General features: G+C 56.7%; 1 protein-coding gene across 1 annotated transcript; it reads right to left on the bottom strand.

Annotated features, from left to right (window-relative positions):
* Positions 1–4,257: 4,257 nt before the first annotated feature.
* abcc10 (ATP-binding cassette, sub-family C (CFTR/MRP), member 10) lies at positions 4,258–16,486 on the bottom strand. Its single transcript, XM_030092897.1, has 22 exons — positions 16,281–16,486; positions 15,777–15,994; positions 14,671–15,696; positions 13,686–13,913; positions 13,420–13,576; positions 13,220–13,335; positions 12,808–12,887; positions 11,422–11,593; positions 11,153–11,251; positions 10,679–10,868; positions 10,518–10,595; positions 9,667–9,912; positions 9,438–9,579; positions 8,503–8,695; positions 8,010–8,353; positions 7,767–7,936; positions 7,135–7,295; positions 6,791–7,044; positions 6,566–6,711; positions 6,358–6,455; positions 5,326–5,438; positions 4,258–5,209 (listed from the first exon to the last, which is right to left on the bottom strand). Exons 1-21 carry the CDS (start codon positions 16,484–16,486, stop codon positions 5,422–5,424), a joined length of 4,341 nt encoding a protein of 1,446 aa, XP_029948757.1. The 3' UTR covers positions 4,258–5,209; positions 5,326–5,421.
* Positions 16,487–17,338: the final 852 nt, after the last annotated feature.

The raw sequence follows: 17,338 nt of genomic DNA, 5'->3' as shown, positions 1-17,338 counted from the left end.
AGGCTCAGAGGTGGAGAACCCTGCAGAACCAGGCTCAGAGGAGAACCCTGCAGAACCAGGCTCAGAGGAGAACCCTGCAGAACCAGGCTCAGAGGAGAACCCTGCAGAACCAGGCTCAGAGGTGGAGAACCCTGCAGAACCAGGCTCAGAGGTGGAGAACCCTGCAGAACCAGGCTCAGAGGTGGAGAACCCTGCAGAACCAGGCTCAGAGGAGAACCCTGCAGAACCAGGCTCAGAGGAGAACCCTGCAGAACCAGGCTCAGAGGTGGTCTTCCTGCTGTCCCGGTTGGGGTGAGGGGACAGAGAGAGAAGGAGACAGGACAGACAGGTTCTTGTATCTACATACAGTTCATATATAAACACAGGGTACAGAGGCTACAAGAGGAACAATCATCAGTGACAAGTAGCAATACAATGAGATTACAGTAGTACAATGAGATTACATTGAAACGAGAGAAGGAGCAGAGCTGGGAGCCGGTTCCACGTGGTAGAACCCGGGGTTCAGTAAACCTTCCACCCACTGGGTCCGGGTTCCTCCATTAATCAGTGGAGCAGCTGTTTTGTTTGATGCCCGTTGGATCCAGGCTGTCTGAATGGATCAGCTGATTGATGTTCTGTCCGTGATCCCTCAAGCACGGCTCTAGTCCACCTCAGAGACAGCCTCTTGGTCCAGGGTTCTGGTGTTCTGACTATTGGTCTCCCACAGTGGGGGGGGGGGGGGGGGGGAAGAGAGAGAGAGAGAGAGAGAGAGAGAGAGAGAGAGAGAGAGAGAGAGAGAGAGAGAGAGAGAGAGAGAGAGAGAGAGAGAGAGAGAGAGAGAGAGAGAGAGAAAGCAGGCGCGACCCCGAGCTGTAAGCTTTATTGAACAGAAAGGTCTTCATCCTGGTCTTACAGCAGAGACTGAGTCAGCCTCCCTTCCAGACTCTGGGAGCTGGTTCCACAGAACAGGAGCCTGATAGCTAAAGGCTCTACCTCCTGTTCTACTTTTAGAGAACCAGGAACCTCCAGCAGACCAGCACTCTGAGAAGGAAGCGTTCTCCTGGGACAGTCTGGGACTAACAGCTGTTTAGGATCTGATGGTTCCTGGTTGTTCAGGGCTTTATAGGTTAAGAGGAGGATTTTGAATTCTATTCTAGATTTAACAGGAAGCAGTGAAGGGAAGCTGATATTGGGCTGATATGATCTCTCCTACTGGTTCTTGTGAGAACTCTTGCTGCAGCGTTTTGAACCAGTTGGAGACTTTTTAGGCAGTTCTTGGTTCCTGATAACAGGAGTTCCAGTAGTCTGCTCTGGAGGAACAGATGATGGATTCATTTCTCAGCTTGGCTTTGAGTCTGCATGTTCCTGATTTTAGAAATATTAACAGGTGAAAGAAGGAGGTCCTGCAGACCTGTTTAATGTGGGAGTTAAAGGTCAAAGGTCACTCCCAGGTTCCTCACAGTGTTACTAGGAGTTAAAGCAACACTGTCTAGGGTCAGTATTTGATTAGATAATTTTTCTCTCAGGTGTTTTGGGCCAAATAAAATGAATTCTGTTTTATCTGAATTTAGGAGGAGAAAATTGACTCATCCAGGTTTTTATGTCATTAAGACAAGCTTCTAATTTGACCAGCTGATTGGTGTCATCTGGTTTCAGGGAGAGGTAGATCTGTGGATCATCTGCATAACAGTGGAAGTTAATGGAGTGTTTCCTGATGATGTTCCTACAGGAAGCATGTACAATGTGAAGAGTGTAGGTCCTAAAACAGAACCCTGTGGAACTCCATATTTAACTTTGCTGCAGCTAGTCTCCTGAGGGTTAATGATATTAACTTCAGGGGAGCAGCTGAGTCCAGTGTGGAGCAGAGTGAAGCTGCCACTTCATCTACAACTAAATCACCCTGAGTGGGGCTGATACTGCTGATAATGCTAATGCTAATGCTAATACTGCTGTCCATTGGGCCAACAGATGAAGTGAAGTTAATATTGATGGATCATCTCCTTGAATTTGGTCACATTATCCTCTGACAGACATCTTCTAAGTTTAAGTTTTCTCCCAGGTACTTTAAAACCAGCTAATGTAAACTCAAGTGATAACAGGAAGTGATCAGACAGTACAGGGTTGTTAATTGGTCCATGTCAATACCGTCGGTGAGAACAAGGTGGAGGGTGAGATTAAAGTGATGAGTAGGTTTATTCACCTTCTGAGAAAAACCAGTTGTATGAAGCAGTGAAGTGAAAGCAGTGTTCAGGCTGTCAGTGTCGACATCGACATGAAGATTAAAGTCTAAACTACAATGATTTGATCTGAGCTTCAGACTAAACTGGAGAGAAAGTCTGAACCTCCAGAGTCTGGGGGGGGGGGGGGGGAATACACTCCAGCCAGCAGGACTGGCTTCTGTGTTTTCCAGCTGGAGTTAGTGAGATTCAGAGTGAGACTCTAGAAGGTTTTATGCTTAGTTTCAGTTCCAGGACTGATTAGAAGTTTAGAGTTCTAGATGGACGCTGCTCCACCGCCTCGGCCAGATTCTGGGGAATATGATAGTTGACATGTTGCTTCATTTAAACTGAGATGTTCATCCTTCCTTAGCCAGGTTTCAGTGAGGTTTAATAAATCTAAATGATGATCAGTTATTAGGTCACCAGTCAGCAGGATCTGGAGGAGAGGGATCGGATATTTAACAGTCCACATTTGACTCTTGCGGGTTTTTGTTCTGCTGCAGGTTTTGTTTTAATTTTGATGAGGTTTTTCAGATGAACTCCTCTCCTCTGGTGAAGGTGCTGCCTGCTGGAGATAACAGAGAGAGGGGTGTGAAGAGTGGGCGGGGCTTACCGTTAGTCAGCTGGACTGACAGCTGGAGACGTCTGGACTGCTGGATGTTACCTGACAGGTTCTACTTCGAAAAGAAGACGAGAACGTCCTGCATGTTCAAGCTGCGGTCCTGGGCCCCGTTGGGGGCCAGAGGCTCTGGTTCCTTTCAGGCCAGCGTTCTGTTTCCTTCTTGCTTCCATTTTCAGGACAGTTTTCAACAAGCTGGAGGAATCTGAATAAAGCCTCCGTCCTGAGCGGCGCGGTGGATCAGTGGTTCGCCTCTGACTTTTCACAGGGCGTGTGGAGACTTCCTGTTCTCCCTGTGCATGCTGGCCTTCATTGCTCCACAAGTCTGGTAGCGAACAACCTGCGACCTCAAACCAGGAAACAGGAGGAGAACCCCGCTTCCATGACGACGACGGGAAACAGGCTCCAAGGTGGAAACTTTGGAAAACAAAGGAAAACACAACTTTTCTGTATGGATTACTGAAGGTAACTACGGTAATCACTTTGAGTAATTTACTCAATTCTGAATTTGAGTTAATTGTCATTTTCTACCGATTTTTCTGCAGATTGTTGACGGCGAGTCGCCGATACGATCAGCTCCGGGGAAACAGACTCAAACTGAAACGCTGAAGTCGATCGTCCAAAATCTACCAGTTGGAACAAACCAATGCTCCAGAAACTGTTTTAGAAAACGGTGAGAAACTGAGAAGAAGTAAAGTAAGTAAAGTAAAATTTACTCATTTCGCGCTTTTCACAGACGTCGCTCACAAAGTGCTTCACAGAGTAAAAATCACAAAAAACGATTCACAGCACATCAGAACTTATCATATAAACCCCGCCCCGGCCTGCCGAGACGGCACTGACCCGGGTCCAGAACGCCTTCTGAAACAAATATGTCTTCAAGAGTTTCTTGAAGGCCTCCACCGAGTCCAGGGACCAGGTCCAGAGGCAGCTCATTCCCGAGGCGGGGCAGTGGGCGTGAACCAGCGCTCACCCCTGGTTTTAAAACGAGTGCGGGGGACTCTGAGAAGGTTCTGCTCAGAGGACCTCAGGCTCCGGGCCGAGCTGCAGGGTGTGATGAGGCTTCTGGTGTACATGGGGGCCTGGCCATGTGGAGCTTGGAAGGTCAGCACTAAGATTTTAAACTGGAAACGGAGCACAGCAGGGGGCCAGCGGAGGGATTTGAACACAGGTGTGATGTGGGACCTCCTGCTGGTGCTGGGCAGCAGCCTGGCAGCTGAGTTTTGAACATACTGGAGGCGGGCAGCTCCTTCTTGTTAAGACAGTGAACAGACTGTTACAGTCGTCCAGCCGCGAGGACATGAAGGCATGAATGATCATTTCCTGCTGGTTCTCAGACACCCTGGGTCTGAGCTGAAGGTTCTAACCAGCTGCCTCGAGCGGCGGTCCAGTGTCCAGGTCCAGTGTCCAGTGTCCAGTGTCCAGGTCCAGTGTCCAGGTCCAGTGTCCAGGTCCAGTGTCCAGGTCCAGTGTCCAGTGTCCAGTGTCCAGGTCCAGTGTCCAGGTCCAGTGTCCAGTGTCCAGTGTCCAGTGTCCAGGTCCAGTGTCCAGGTCCAGTGTCCAGTGTCCAGTGTCCAGGTCCAGTGGCAAGAAACGCTTCATTCCTTCAGTCCCACATGAGCGGTTCTCATCAGAACCAGATTACAGCAAAACACACAGACAGGAAGTGACGCCAGTATGTAGAAAAATATCCCTTTCAAATTAAAAGCAAAGATAAAAAGACTCAAATTCACAGAAGAGAAAACTCCAGCAAATCCAGCTGTTTTCAACATCTGGAGAAAAACATTCAGACTTCGGATGAAAATAACAATAAAGAACTGTCAAGAACAGGAACCCTGAGCATCCCTGGAACCGGGAGAACCGTACAAAAACATAAAGCGGCAGATCGTCGGCGAAGAGGGAGACAAACCGCCGGTCTGGTTCTCCACCTGGAACCACAACATTTAAAGTCCCACATCTCAGGATCCCCCACACGGAACCCGGTCCCAGAACCGAAGGTCAAAGAGGAACCAGGACGACGCACGAGACAAAACCAGACCATCAGCTGGTTCCTCCTCGGTCCGTCTGCAGGTTCTCTGGGTTCTCCTCTGCGTCCTCCAGGGTTCTCCAGAGATCTCACTCGGTGTTCCATGTTGATTTAAATGAGAGCTGCTGGGAACCAATGAGAGTCCAGAGTCCAGAACCGGGCCAGAGGGACCGGGTCCGTCAGCCGGGTCCCTCTGTGGGTCCCTCTGTGGGTTCCGTCCCTCCGTTCTCTCTGTCGGTTCCGTCGCCCAGCAGCCGCTGGAAGATGGAGCCGTCGGAGCGGCAGAGAGCGGCGGGGGAATCGAACTCCACCACCTTCCCAGCATGCATCACCAGAACCCGCTCACAGTCCAGGATGGTGTTGATCCTGAAAGACAGTTCGGAGCAGCTGAGGACAGAGAGACAGAGTCCTGCAGAGGACAGCCGGCGTCTCGTGGTCAAACCAGCAGAACGATGGAGAACGGCGCCTGGAGGCACCGGTACCTGTGAGCGATGGTGAGCACGGTGCGGTCGTGGAACTCGTCCCGGATGGTCCGCTGCAGCAGCTGGTCGGTCCTCTGGTCCACGCTGGCCGTGGCTTCATCGATACACAGAACCTGAGGAACCAACCGGAGCGGCGGAACTCGCCTCGCTTCAGGAACTCCAGGTCCAAAACACACACAGGCAGGAACACACACAGGAACCCGGCCAGAAAGACTCTCCAAAATAAAAGCTCCCGTTGATCAGCGTCGCTCCTTTTTCACAGAAATGAGCAGAACGGATCTGAGAGAACCCGAGAGAACCCAGGAAACTGCTTCCAGCTGCGGCTCCATCTGAGCCGACTGTGCAGAGCGTGACGTTCTGCGGCGGCTTTCAGGAAGGTTCTCCCGGAACCGGCAGGACGTTCTGCAGCAGTCTGAAGAACCACAGCAGGGGGAATGACTCTGGTAGAAAAACTGGATCTTTTGATGCATTTTTAAAGTTTCAACAGCAGCTCGTGGTGGAGAACGTTTTCTGATATTCTGCTGGGTTTTTCCACCTGATTCTAACAGTTTTGTTTCTCTTTTCAAGCATCTCTTGAAGATAATTCAGGATTTTTAGTGGTTTTATCCATTTTACCTCTTTTTATGAAGATTTGCATAAATTTTATTCTTTTAAAAATTCTGAACATTTCTGTTTTTTTAATCTTTCTATGAAATTTCCCCCATTTCTTGCGCTTTCAGCTATTTTTCAAAATTTTTGTTGTACCTTTTTTTTCTTTAATCCCTTTTGAACCAAGAGTGAGGAATGTTTGGTAAAGTTGTTGTGAAGGCTTCATGGAGCCACAGGTTGAGCACCCCTGGTCTGGAGGACCTGCTGAAGCGTCTCACTCTGAGGAGGAACTTTTGAAAATCCCCCTGAAGGCTCTTCTGACTGACTCCTGGTTCACTGAAGTCTCAATGAGAGGATGAACCAGCTGGCCAGTTAACCAGCTGACCGGTTAACCAGCTGACCAGTTAACCAGCTGACCGGTTAACCAGCTGACCGGTTACCCACCTTGGCGTCGGTCAGCAGGGCTCTGGCCAGACACAGCAGCTGTCTCTGTCCCGCAGAGAAGGACTGTCCCCTGTCCCCCACCTCGGCGTCCAGCCCCCCTGAAGGACACAGAGACATCAGAGACCCCCTGGACTCCACAGAGCCAGGCCTCAACACACCCCCTGCTGGCGGCAGCCGGAATAACGGCTTCACTCGGGGGGTTCCTCACCCATCCTGCTGACCGCCGAGCTCAGGTGACACTGGTCCAGAACCTCCAGCAGCCGGCGGTCCGCCTGCAGCCCGCAGGGGTCCAGGTTCTCCCTGACGGTCCCGCTGAACAGGAAGGGGTCCTGAGGGATGATGGCCAGCCGCGACCTTCAGAGGTCGTAATAACACCTGTTACTACAATGCCGGCACAGGACCGGGGTTCGGTCCGGGCCCCCCCCCCCCCTACCGGAGCTGGTCCAGGCCCACAGTGCTGATGTCCAGCTGGTCCAGGAGGATCTGGCCCCGGTTCAGCTCCACCATGCGGAACAGAGCCAGGAACATGGTGGACTTCCCGGAGCCCGTGCGTCCCACGATGCCCACCTTCTCGCCGGGCCGGACCACCAGGCTCACCCCGTCCAGGGCGTTGGGGAGCCCCTCCCTGTAGGCCAGGACCACGTCCCGGAACTCCAGCCGGCCCTGCTGGGGCCAGGCGGGGGGCAGCTGTGGAGACCGGCGCAGCCGCAGGGGTTAAATGGGGGGGGGGGGGGGGGGGGGGGGGGGCCGGACCGGAGGGGGGCCGGGGGGTCTGACCTGCGGGTGGCGCTGCTGCGGCTCGCTGGGCAGGCTGGTGGAGTACTCCTCCGTCCGCTCCACACTCACCAGCTGCATCTCCGTCTGTGTGAAGCTGAAGATGATGCCCGACAGCAGGGAGGTGATGGAGAGGGCGTACGAGAGGGCGAGCCCCACCAGGCCTGAGAGAGAGAGAGAGAGAGGGGGGGGAGGGAGAGGGAGAGAGAGAGGGAGAGAAAGAGAGGGGGGAGAGAGAGAGGGAGAGGAGAGGGAGTAGAGGGAGAGAGAGAGAGAGGGAGAGAGAGAGGGGGAGAGAGAGAGAGAAAGAAAGAGAGGGAGAGAGAGAGAGAGGAGAGAGAGGGAGAGGAGAGGGAGAGAGAGAGGAGAGAGAGAGAGAGGGGAGAGAGAGAGAAAGAGAGGGAGAGAGAGAGAGAAAGAAAGAGAGGGAGAGAGAGAGAGGGGGGGAGAGAGGGAGAGGGAGAGAGAGAGGGAGGAGAGGGAGAGAGAGAGAAAGAGAGAGAAAGAAAGAGAGGGAGAGAGAGAGAGGGAGAGGGGGAGAGAGAGAGAGAGACAGAGAGAGAGAGAGACACACACACATACACACAGTCAGCCGCCACACGGCGCCTCGCCTCCCCCCGTCGGCCGCCGCTCACCCGGATCCACCGCGTTGAACTGATGCTGCACCACGGCGATGGTGCCGAGGCCCGTCACCACGGCGACGCCGATCAGCTGCAGGCGGATGTCCAGCCACTGCATGGCGGCGGTGCTGAGGAACAGGCAGCGCTGGTTCTGCTCCAGGCGGCGGGCGCTCTCCTCCTCGAACCTGAGAGGGCGGCACCAGGTGAACCCGACGGAGCTCTGGCTCCGCCCCCCCCCCCCGGGCTCCGCCCCCTCACCTGGCGGCGCTGCCGCTGGCCCGCACGGTGGCCAGCCCGGTCAGCGTCTCGGAGAAGTGCGAGTAGACGGGCGACAGCGTGAGGCTGCAGAGGCGCTTGAGCTCGCGGGACGTGTGGCGGTAGAAGCGCTGCGTGCGGTGGTACGCCAGCGCCAGCGGCGCCAGCGGCAGCAGCACCCAGGGCAGCCCCCAGCCCATCACCGCCAGCGCGCCCAGCAGGCTGGCGCCGTTGGCCAGCAGGATGTTGAGGATGAACGGCAGGCTGTCGTCGATGCCGTACAGGTCGGAGGAGAAGCGGTTCAGCACGCGGCCCACCGGCGTGGTGTCGAAGAAGCCCAGCGTGGCCTGGAGCACAGGGAGCGGAGGTCAGGGGCGGGTCAGGGGTCAGGGGTCAGGGTCAGTGCTTCACAGGACGTCTGCTGCCAGGATCAAGAGTCCGCCTGGAGATTCCCCTCGGCTCGTTCAGACTCGCTTCCTGACTCGCCGGGACTCACCTTCAGGACCCGGTCCAGCAGGCGGGTGTGGATGGCGGCGGCGGCGGCGACGACGCCGTAGGCGAAGAGGAAGGCTCGCAGGGCGGTGAAGACGGAGTTGGCCGCTCCCAGGCAGCCGTACACCGTCAGGTAGAACGTGACGTCCGGGTCGGAGCGGTTGGAGAGGAACGCCTGCAGGGGGCGCACCGAAGACCTGGAACAGACCCGGAGGGGAGGACCAGAGCAGACCGGCATGGCTCAGCGTTTAGGGTTCGATAACGCCGCCGCCGTGCAGCAGGTGGCAGCACTGAGTCACCGCAGCGGTTTGAGTAACAAACTGAAAACCTGGATTTTAAAGACGCTGGACCGAAGACGAGTCCAGACCGGGACGTCCGGACTGAAAGAGACGCTTCATGGAGCTGCTTGACCACTGAGGTGAGCTATATATGAAAACGTAGCGCTGCATACCACCTGTGGACCACTAGATGTCGCCACAGAAAATCCTGAAAACTGCTGAAGTGGAACAGGAAACCCTCCATTAATGTTGTGATTCACTGACAGAGAGACACAGCCGTCCTCAAAAAAGACTAAACCGCTAAATCTAAAGTCAAAATGAAGACGTGTGATTCGGAAAACCCGAGCCGAGCAGACCAGACGCTGGAGAGCAGCCGGTTAGCTTTAGCCTCTGAGCTTCAGCAGGGAGCAGACGGACCCGGAACCAGGTCACTTGATATCATCTGCTGCAGGTCTGGAACTGAAGTGTCATATTCTGTACTCTGAAAAACTGGCTTCATGATTTTACTGATGAGTTAAAATCACCTGAAACTTATTAACCTCTAACTGTTCAACGCCACAGAGGAGACGAGCCGGTTTAGTGGATCGATGCAGTAAAAGCTGAAGTGACGTGAGTTTAGACGCGCTCCTCTTTTATTTTGGCGGGGTGCGGCTGGACGTACAGGAGGCCGCCGGTGGAGGAGAGCAGCAGGCGAGGAGAGCTGAACGCCGCCGCCGCCGCCGACTGGTTGGCGTGTGTGACGAGTCGTTCTTTTCAGCGCCGAGATCAGTGAGACAGCCACCAGTCCGACACGTTCTTCGAGGCTGGAACCGAGAACAGGAGGGTGAGGCTGAGGGAGACCGGCAGGGGACCCCCCCCCGGATCCGCCCCGCTGGAGAGAAGGTGCAAACCTTGCATGAGCAGCAGAGCGGTGAGGATGGCGGAGGCCAGGACCCCCCCCACGGCCCCCCAGTAGGTCCGGTACACGCTCCAGGCCAGCGCCCCCGCCTGCTTCTGCTCCTCCCCCGCTCCGTCGGGCCGGCCGTCCTCCGGGCCCAGGCCGGGGATCGAACCGGGCTCCTGCTCCTCGTGCTCCGCTGCACCTGGAGGACGAGTCGGTTTTTACTCCACAGCATGTGGAGAACCGGCGAAACCAGCTGCACACAGAACACGGAGAACAATACTCCCAAACATGAAGGACCAGGACCAGGACCAGGACCAGGAGAACCTGTACTGGTTCTGATGGTTCCTCTACTGAGCATGTACAGAGGAACGTTTACTCCAGCTGTAGTGCTCATGAGCAGGAGCAGCATTTCAGAAAAGCTGCGGTTTCCCTCATTTCCACAGAGACCGAGTCGAAGCGTGACCAAAAAGTTCCACCGAGGGAGCCATTTTGAAAAGTTGCTGTGAGCACTGTTGTCATGGAAACGGAGTCCCAAACATACCAAACGTTTTGTGTTTCCCTGGAGAGCATCAGCGTGAGCTCAGCCTCGTTCTGACTGTTTTAAACGCTGTAGATTTAATATGGACTCTCAGAGCAGGCAGATCCTGGGACGCCTCCCTGTGGCCTCTGAAGGGACCCCAGACCTCATGTTGAGGACCTCTGGCCTGTCACAGTCTGCCTGCTGAGAGGTTTTCAAAGTTTTGGAGGATGAAACACTTCTCAGGAGACGCCGTATCAGTTTCCATGGTTACGCTGATGACACTCAGCTGTTCGTCAGTTTCCATGGTTACGCTCACGGCGGTGATGAGGAGGACGTACCTTCCTCCTTCCTGTGGTTCTCGTTCTTGGACTTCTTGGGCGCCGCCTCCACCAGAGGAAGGATTTCCGCCGGCGAACCTGCAGGAGACGACCCAGTTGGAACCTGAACCCGTCCGGTTCTGACGGGGTGACCGGGCGCAGGGCGGCTCCCCTCTCCTCACCGGTCCTGACGATGGTTCCGTCGTCGACCAGGACCACCATGTCGGCGCGGTGCGCCAGCTCGATGCGGTGGGTGCAGAGGATGCGGGTCTTCCCCCGCAGCAGGTCCAGGATGCAGCGCCGCATCAGGTGCTCGGCCACGTCCGAGTCCACGGCCGCCAGCGGGTCGTCCAGCAGGTACAGCGGCTTGTCCTGCGGTCCGGAGACAGAGAGGACACCGTTTCTGTCTCGGCCTGAAGGACGTTCCACACCTGGCTCCGTGCCAGAAGGACTGAGGGTTCTAAAAGAAACAGCTGGGCTCCAGATTCATCTCCCGCTGGTGTGACAACGGAACCGAGCCGTGGACCGAGCCGTGGACCGAGCAGAGAAGAAGTGGACCGGACGGTGGACCAAGTGGTGGACTGAGCAGAGAACCGAGCGGTGGACAAGCGGTGGACCGAGCAGAGAATCGAGCGGTGGACGAGCGGTGGGCTGACCATGTACGCGGCTCTGGCCAGCGCCAGCCGGGCCTTCTGTCCTCCACTCAGCGTCACTCCGTTCTCCCCCACCTCCGTCCGGTCGCCGTCCGGCAGAACCTGCAGGCAGAGGACGTGCAGAGGGAGGGGTTTATTCAGGAAGGTGTGTGTTGTGACGGAACATGCGTGTGTGTGTGTGTGTGTGTGTGTGTTCTTACAACACGTACGTGTGTGTGTGTGTGTGTGTGTGTGTGTGTGTGTGTGTGTGTTCTGGTGGAACGTGTTCCTACGCTGAGGTCGTCTGCGAGCGCGCAGGCCTGGATCACGGCCTGGTAGAACGCGGCGTCGTACTCCCTCCCGAACAGGATGTTCTCTCGGACGGAGGCGTGCTGGATCCAGGGTTCCTGGGAGGCCAGGCCGACGCCCCGGTCCCGGTCCGCCACGTAGAGAACGCCGCTGGTCCTGAGGAGCAGACGGAACCGTGATCTGCGTTCTGCTGGGAATCAGCCCAAGAACATCGGATCGCTCTGACTGGAAACTGATCTGCCTTCAGAGACGTTCTGCGTGAGGCTGATTCTCAAACCGTGGTTGGTGTTCCCACCGGGGGTCCATGAGAACCCTCTGGTGGCCAGAAATACCTTCTGGTTCTGAACACAAATTTGACTGAAACCAGGAGAGAACTCACAGCTGGTCTGATAGATTTGGGTTTTAAGAGATGGGTAAATGACGGTGTTAGTAAACGACATCATCTGATTGAAAACGGTACTTCGAAATCCTTTGAGCAACTTAGAGGAGTTTCATCTTCCCACCTGCGACTTTTTTCAGGAATCTCCAATTAAGGAACTTTTTAACGAAGTATAAAGATTAAGAAAAGGTTTCTCATCCTTAGAGGAGCTATCCATTAAAATTCAACAAGGATTTAGACTTCCTAAAGCAATCAGCCAGTTCTATAAATTGTTGTTAAGTTTTAATTCTAATAATACAACACATAATAAGAGGAGGCAGGAGGATGAAACCCACACTGTAAATCTGTTCGGAGGCACATTCTGTGACCTGTTCCAGTTTGTGGAGAGAGTACAGACGGAAAATTATCAGAACTTTCAAGGCCCCTGAAATTCCTGCCTAAAAAAATCTGGGAAATCCTGACACCTGCTGGCAAAGCTGTGGTACTGACAAAGACACTCACACCCACATCTTCTGGACATGTCCAAATCTGAAACTGTTTTGGGACGATGTTTTCTCCGCCATCGGCGTGGTTCCTGAACGGACGTTCTCTAAGGCCTTCGTCTCGCAGTCTGGGAGCAAAAGCCAAACGACTTTGACGGGAACAGTAGGAAATATCTTCTGCTAATTCTACTGACTGCTGCTCTGAGGCGCCCCCCCACTGTGAGGTTAGAAGTGGACCCGCCCAGCTCCTCCATGTGGCTTGACGGAGTTACAGAAGTCTACAGGATGGAGGAAATGACTTCCTCGTTGAGAATATGAGACCTGTTAATGAAGACACGGAGTCTATACATGCCCTGTTATTTCAGAACTTAATGTATGTGAATATTTAATGATTATTTTGTTTCCATATTAACACTGAAGTCCCTGTAAGAGCATTAGCAAAGTTAAAACAAAATCAAAATTAAGTTCTAAAAAAAAAACACAGCGGAGAACCGGAGGCGCTGAGTTACCTGCTGAGTTCTCCTGTGATGGCGGCCAGCAAGGAGCTCTTCCCAGAACCCACCTTCCCCACCAGAACCACCAGAGAGCCCTGGAACCCAGACACTGTTACTGCTCTGACCCCCCCCAGGCCCAACACCCCCCCGCCCACACCCCAACACCACCACCACCACCCCCCAAAACCACCCAGAACCACCCCCCCTCCTCCACACCCAGAACCACCAGAGAGCCCTGGAACCCAGACACTGTTACTGCTCTGACCCCACCCTGGTTATTCCCAGAGGGAGGGGCTATGAGAGGGAGGGGCTATTCCCCCTCATGACATCACAGAGGGAAACTGGCGGAGCCCCCACTGCAGTGAGAACAACCCCACCACGACCTTTGACCTTCCGTGCCGTGGCTGACCTGAGTGTGAGGCGTTACCTTGGCAACGTGCAGATTGACGCCGTGCAGCAGCAGAGCCCCCCCTCCGCCGGGCCCCTCCCGGGAGAAGGACGCCTGGCTCAACAGCACGGCGGTGCGCTCGTCCCCCGGAGGCCCTGAGGGAGGGAACGCAGAGCGTTAACGCGTTACCGGCACGCGGGCCGCGGTCCGACTCCCCGCCGGTCCCACCCGGGTCCTACCCGGGCCGTAGTGGGCCTGCAGGTCCCGGCTGGGGAGGCTGAAGAAGCGCTGGATCCGCTCCAGAGACACCTTGGCCTCCAGGACGCCGTTCAGGACCCAGGGGAAGCTGTTGAGGGGGATGATCAGCATCCCCACCAGGGCCAGGGTGGTGAAGACCTGCACACACACAGACAGACACACACACACTCTGAGTCATTCAGTGACCGCTGGAGCAGAGCCGTGAGGCGGCGGCGCATGCTGCCCTCTCCTCGGGGCGGAGCCGTACCTTGGCGGCGGTCAGCTGGTGTCCCAGCAGGACGTACGTGACGAAGGTGAGGATGCAGATGAGCACGGGCAGCGCGGCCCAGGTGTACACGCACAGGGCGTCCAGGTACTTGACGGCCTTGAGGTGGGAAAGCTCCCGGCGCCGGCACTCCGCCACCTTGCGGGCGAAGTGAGCCTCCCAGCTGTAGAACTTGATGACTCGGATCCCGAAGAGGATTTCTGTCATCAGCTGGAAAACACCAGATTACAGCAACGTCTGAGCCCGTCCAGGCGGCGGCGCCAGGCCAGTGGGACCAGGCAGCAGCGCCAGGCCAGCGGCGCCAGGCAGCGGCGCTAGGCCAGCGGCGCCAGGCAGCGGCGCCAGGCAGCGGCGCCATGCCAGGGGCGCCAGGCTGTGGCGCCAGACCAGTGGCGGCAGGTGGCGGCGCCAGGCGGGGGCAAACGGCAGGACATTAATGTTCTTCATAGTGGCACCTGTCGAGGGGCGGGACCAGTCAGGTAGCTGCTGAACGGTGGGTCAGGGTGAACCCTAACGGGTCAAGGTGAACCCCAATGGGTCAGTGTTATGTTGAACCCTAACCGGTCAGGGTCAGGGACAACAGTAACTGGTCAGGGTGAACCCTAACAGGTCGGGGTCAATCCTAACGGTGCAGGGTCAGGGTGAACCCTAACAGGTCGGGGTCAATCCTAACGGGGCAGGGCCAGGATGAACCCTAATGGGTCGGGGTCAGAGGTCGAGTAAACCCTGATCCGAACTACAGGACAACCAGTGGTGGGACAAGGGTCCTTAGGGGCTCCAAGCAAGAAAGTCATCGGGCCCCCATCTATCCGTGCACACCGAAAAATAGTTTTCTTTGCACACAGTTTGGACCTCGCGGCGCCCCCTAAAAGCCGGGCCCAGGAAAATGCCTGGTTAGCCTGCTGGCACGCCGCGCCTCTGAGGACGACCCTGTGAACAAAGCGCCCGGAGACACCGTCCCTCTCACCTTGACGCGGCTGTCCTTGCAGCGCAGCATGTGCTTGTTGTTGCTGACGATTCGAGAAGCCAGGAACTTGTTGAACGGCACCAGGAGCAGCGCCACGGCCAGCCCGCCCAGGAAGGCCACGCCCACCTGCAGGTACAGCAGGTACAGCGTGACGGCGAAGCGGAAGGGCAGGCTCCACAGCTCGTGGAAGCTGTTGAAGAAGTTGACCACGCGGTCGGTGTCGGCGCTCATCAGGTTGACCGCCTCGCCCAGCGAGCAGCCGGCCAGGCCGCCGCCGCCGCCGCCGCCGCGCAGCCGCAGCGCCTTGCCGTAGATGGCCGACACCAGGGCGGCGCGCGCCGACAGCGCCACCTTGGACACCTCGAAGACGAAGACGTTCCTGAGGACGGAGCAGAGCAGCGTGGAGGCGAAGAGCCCCAGGGCGCAGCAGACCCCCCTGCTGGCGGGCGCCGCCCCCTCCTCCATGTAGCTCACCAGGCCGTTGAGCAGCAGCGGCCCGGCGAAGCTGGACAGGTTGACGGTGGCCTTCAGCGCTCCCAGGACGTAGTACCGCCGGCCGAACGCCGTGTGGAGCACCCGCAGCAGCCCCACCTCCCCGTCCGGCTCCGTGGCCCCGCCCACCTCCGGGGACCCGGGGCTCCGCCCCCCGCAGGCCTCCCAGCACTGCTCGAAGTACGAGCGCACGGCGGCGGTGCGGAGCTTGCGCGGCAGGTGGTACACCTGGTCCGGCCGGTCCAGCTCGCCACGCCGGCCGCGGCGCAGCAGCGGCGACAGCCACAGGTAGAAGAGGCGCGACGCGCAGCCGCTGCCGTCCTCCGCCACCACCTCCCCCGTGTCGGGGGCGGAGCTCCAGGGCAGCGGCGGCGGCGAGTCGTCCGCGGCGTTGATGTGCAGCGTGTAACCGGCGTCGCCGACGCAGGGAAACGCAAACGCCAGGAGGTAGAGGAGGAGGAGCGGCGCCCGCGCCGCGGCCAGCACGAAGCGCGCCAGGCTCAGAGGCTCGGCGGGATTCAAACACGGCTCCGTCTCACAGTGAAGCATCAGGGTGACGACCAGGTGCGGTGCGGACAGCAGCACCAGCAGGGGCAGTGGGGGCGGGCCCCGGCCCCACCGCCACGCCGTCCTCCGCAGTGCCGCCACGGCGCCGGCGTGCAGCAGCCAGGCCAGCACGCCGGCGCCGTCGCACAGCAGCAGCAGGAACACGTCGGGCCGCCGCAGGACGCCCGCCAGCGCCACGTCCGCCGCCAGCAGGGCGGCGAGCAGCAGGGCCGACAGCAGCCGGAGGGTCCAGGAGCAAGGGGGCGGAGCCTGCTGGGGGCCGCACCTGACGGGGGAGGACACACACACACACACACACACACACACACACACACACACACACACACACACACACACACACACACACACACACACACAGTGAGCCTTGTTTTCAGCGTTTCTGTTTCCATGGAAACACAGACGTTTTCTAAATCTCGCCTTATCGATGTAAAACTTTACTGAGTTGAAAACAAAAACGATGAGATCAGACTTTAGAGCCAGACGTGTTCAACGAACACACTGTGGTTTAAATGGGGTCCAGGTCTGACCCCGGTCTGACCCCGGTGGCGTACCTGGCCATGCCCAGGTAGCAGGCGCTGCAGACCGCCATGGCGGCGTGCGGCAGAGCTCCGAGGACCAGCTGGTTGAAGCAGGGGCTGAAGTTTCCGTCCTGCCACAGAGGAAGAGGACGGTCCTGGTCTGTGTGACAGAGACCTGCCAGCAGCGCCGCCGGCCCAGAGCCCCCCGTCCCCGTCCCCGCCCCGACCCCGGACGCCATGCTGGACGGGATCTGAGGACCAGAGACGCCAGGGAGATCAGGAGGCGCCCAGCGTTTCCTGGAGTGGAGGAGGAACATTCACACACAGCAGGGACATCAGACTCCCACGGTCCGGACCGGTCCAGTCCAGTCCGGTCCAGTCGGGTCCGGTCCGGTCCAGTCCAGTCGGGTCCGGTCGGGTCCGGTCCAGTCCAGTCCGGTCCAGTCCAGTCGGGTCCGGGCTGAGCTGAACTGAGACAGTTCTGTTGCCACTACAGGTTGAAACGTTCCATCAGGTTCCTGTGTTAAAAACAAACATCTATATTCCTCCCAAGCTGAACAATGAGCAGTGATCTCAACATGAAGCAGATCTTAATCATGAAAAATGCAGCAAGAAGGTTCAAAACCTGGAAAACTGGTGTTTTCACAAAGTCATGCTGACATCCCGGCTTCAGGCCTCATGTTTACCCAGCAGGGACAAGAGGATCGATTCTCCAGAAAAATAAACAGGATTGTTGGAGCCGAGGACGTCCGTCCGGCCGACTCCGCCCGGTTCTTTGATTCTGTGCTTGATATGAAAAATTCCAAAATGCCTGACTTCAGATTGTTACCATTTATTTAAGTATAGCCTGATGTAATGCTCAGCTGGACCTTACAGGGAAAAACACGCAGTATTTCACCCTGAAAGGATCCTGATGGTTCATGAAACAGAGCTTTTATTCCATGTTCTTCTGGGCGGGGCCTGCACCGACAGAGAGGCTGGACTTTGTTCGCTATTGGACAGTTTGGTGTTGATGTGAGCTGAGAACCAAGAGCTGACATCCTGATCCAAGATGTTTGAGATACTATGTGTGAGTGTTGGTGTCTCCGGAA

Source organism: Salarias fasciatus, chromosome 6 (genome assembly GCF_902148845.1).
Source record: "Salarias fasciatus chromosome 6, fSalaFa1.1, whole genome shotgun sequence".
Lineage (NCBI taxonomy): Eukaryota > Metazoa > Chordata > Actinopteri > Blenniiformes > Blenniidae > Salarias > Salarias fasciatus.
The sequence above is the reverse complement of the archived record's forward strand: the minus strand, read 5'-3'. Positions and strand labels throughout refer to the sequence as shown.

Bases quoted from the DNA above. Each gene is read 5' to 3' on its own strand.
- abcc10 (XM_030092897.1), bottom strand. From the start codon at position 16,486: ATGGCGTCCGGGGTCGGGGCGGGGACGGGGACGGGGGGCTCTGGGCCG. The intron at 13,336-13,419 runs GTAGGACCCGGG...TCCCTCCCTCAG, and splicing joins GCAGGCCCACTACGGCCCGG to GGCCTCCGGGGGACGAGCGC. The intron at 6,712-6,790 runs GTAGGGGGGGGG...CGACCTCTGAAG, and splicing joins GTGGGCCTGGACCAGCTCCG to GTCGCGGCTGGCCATCATCC.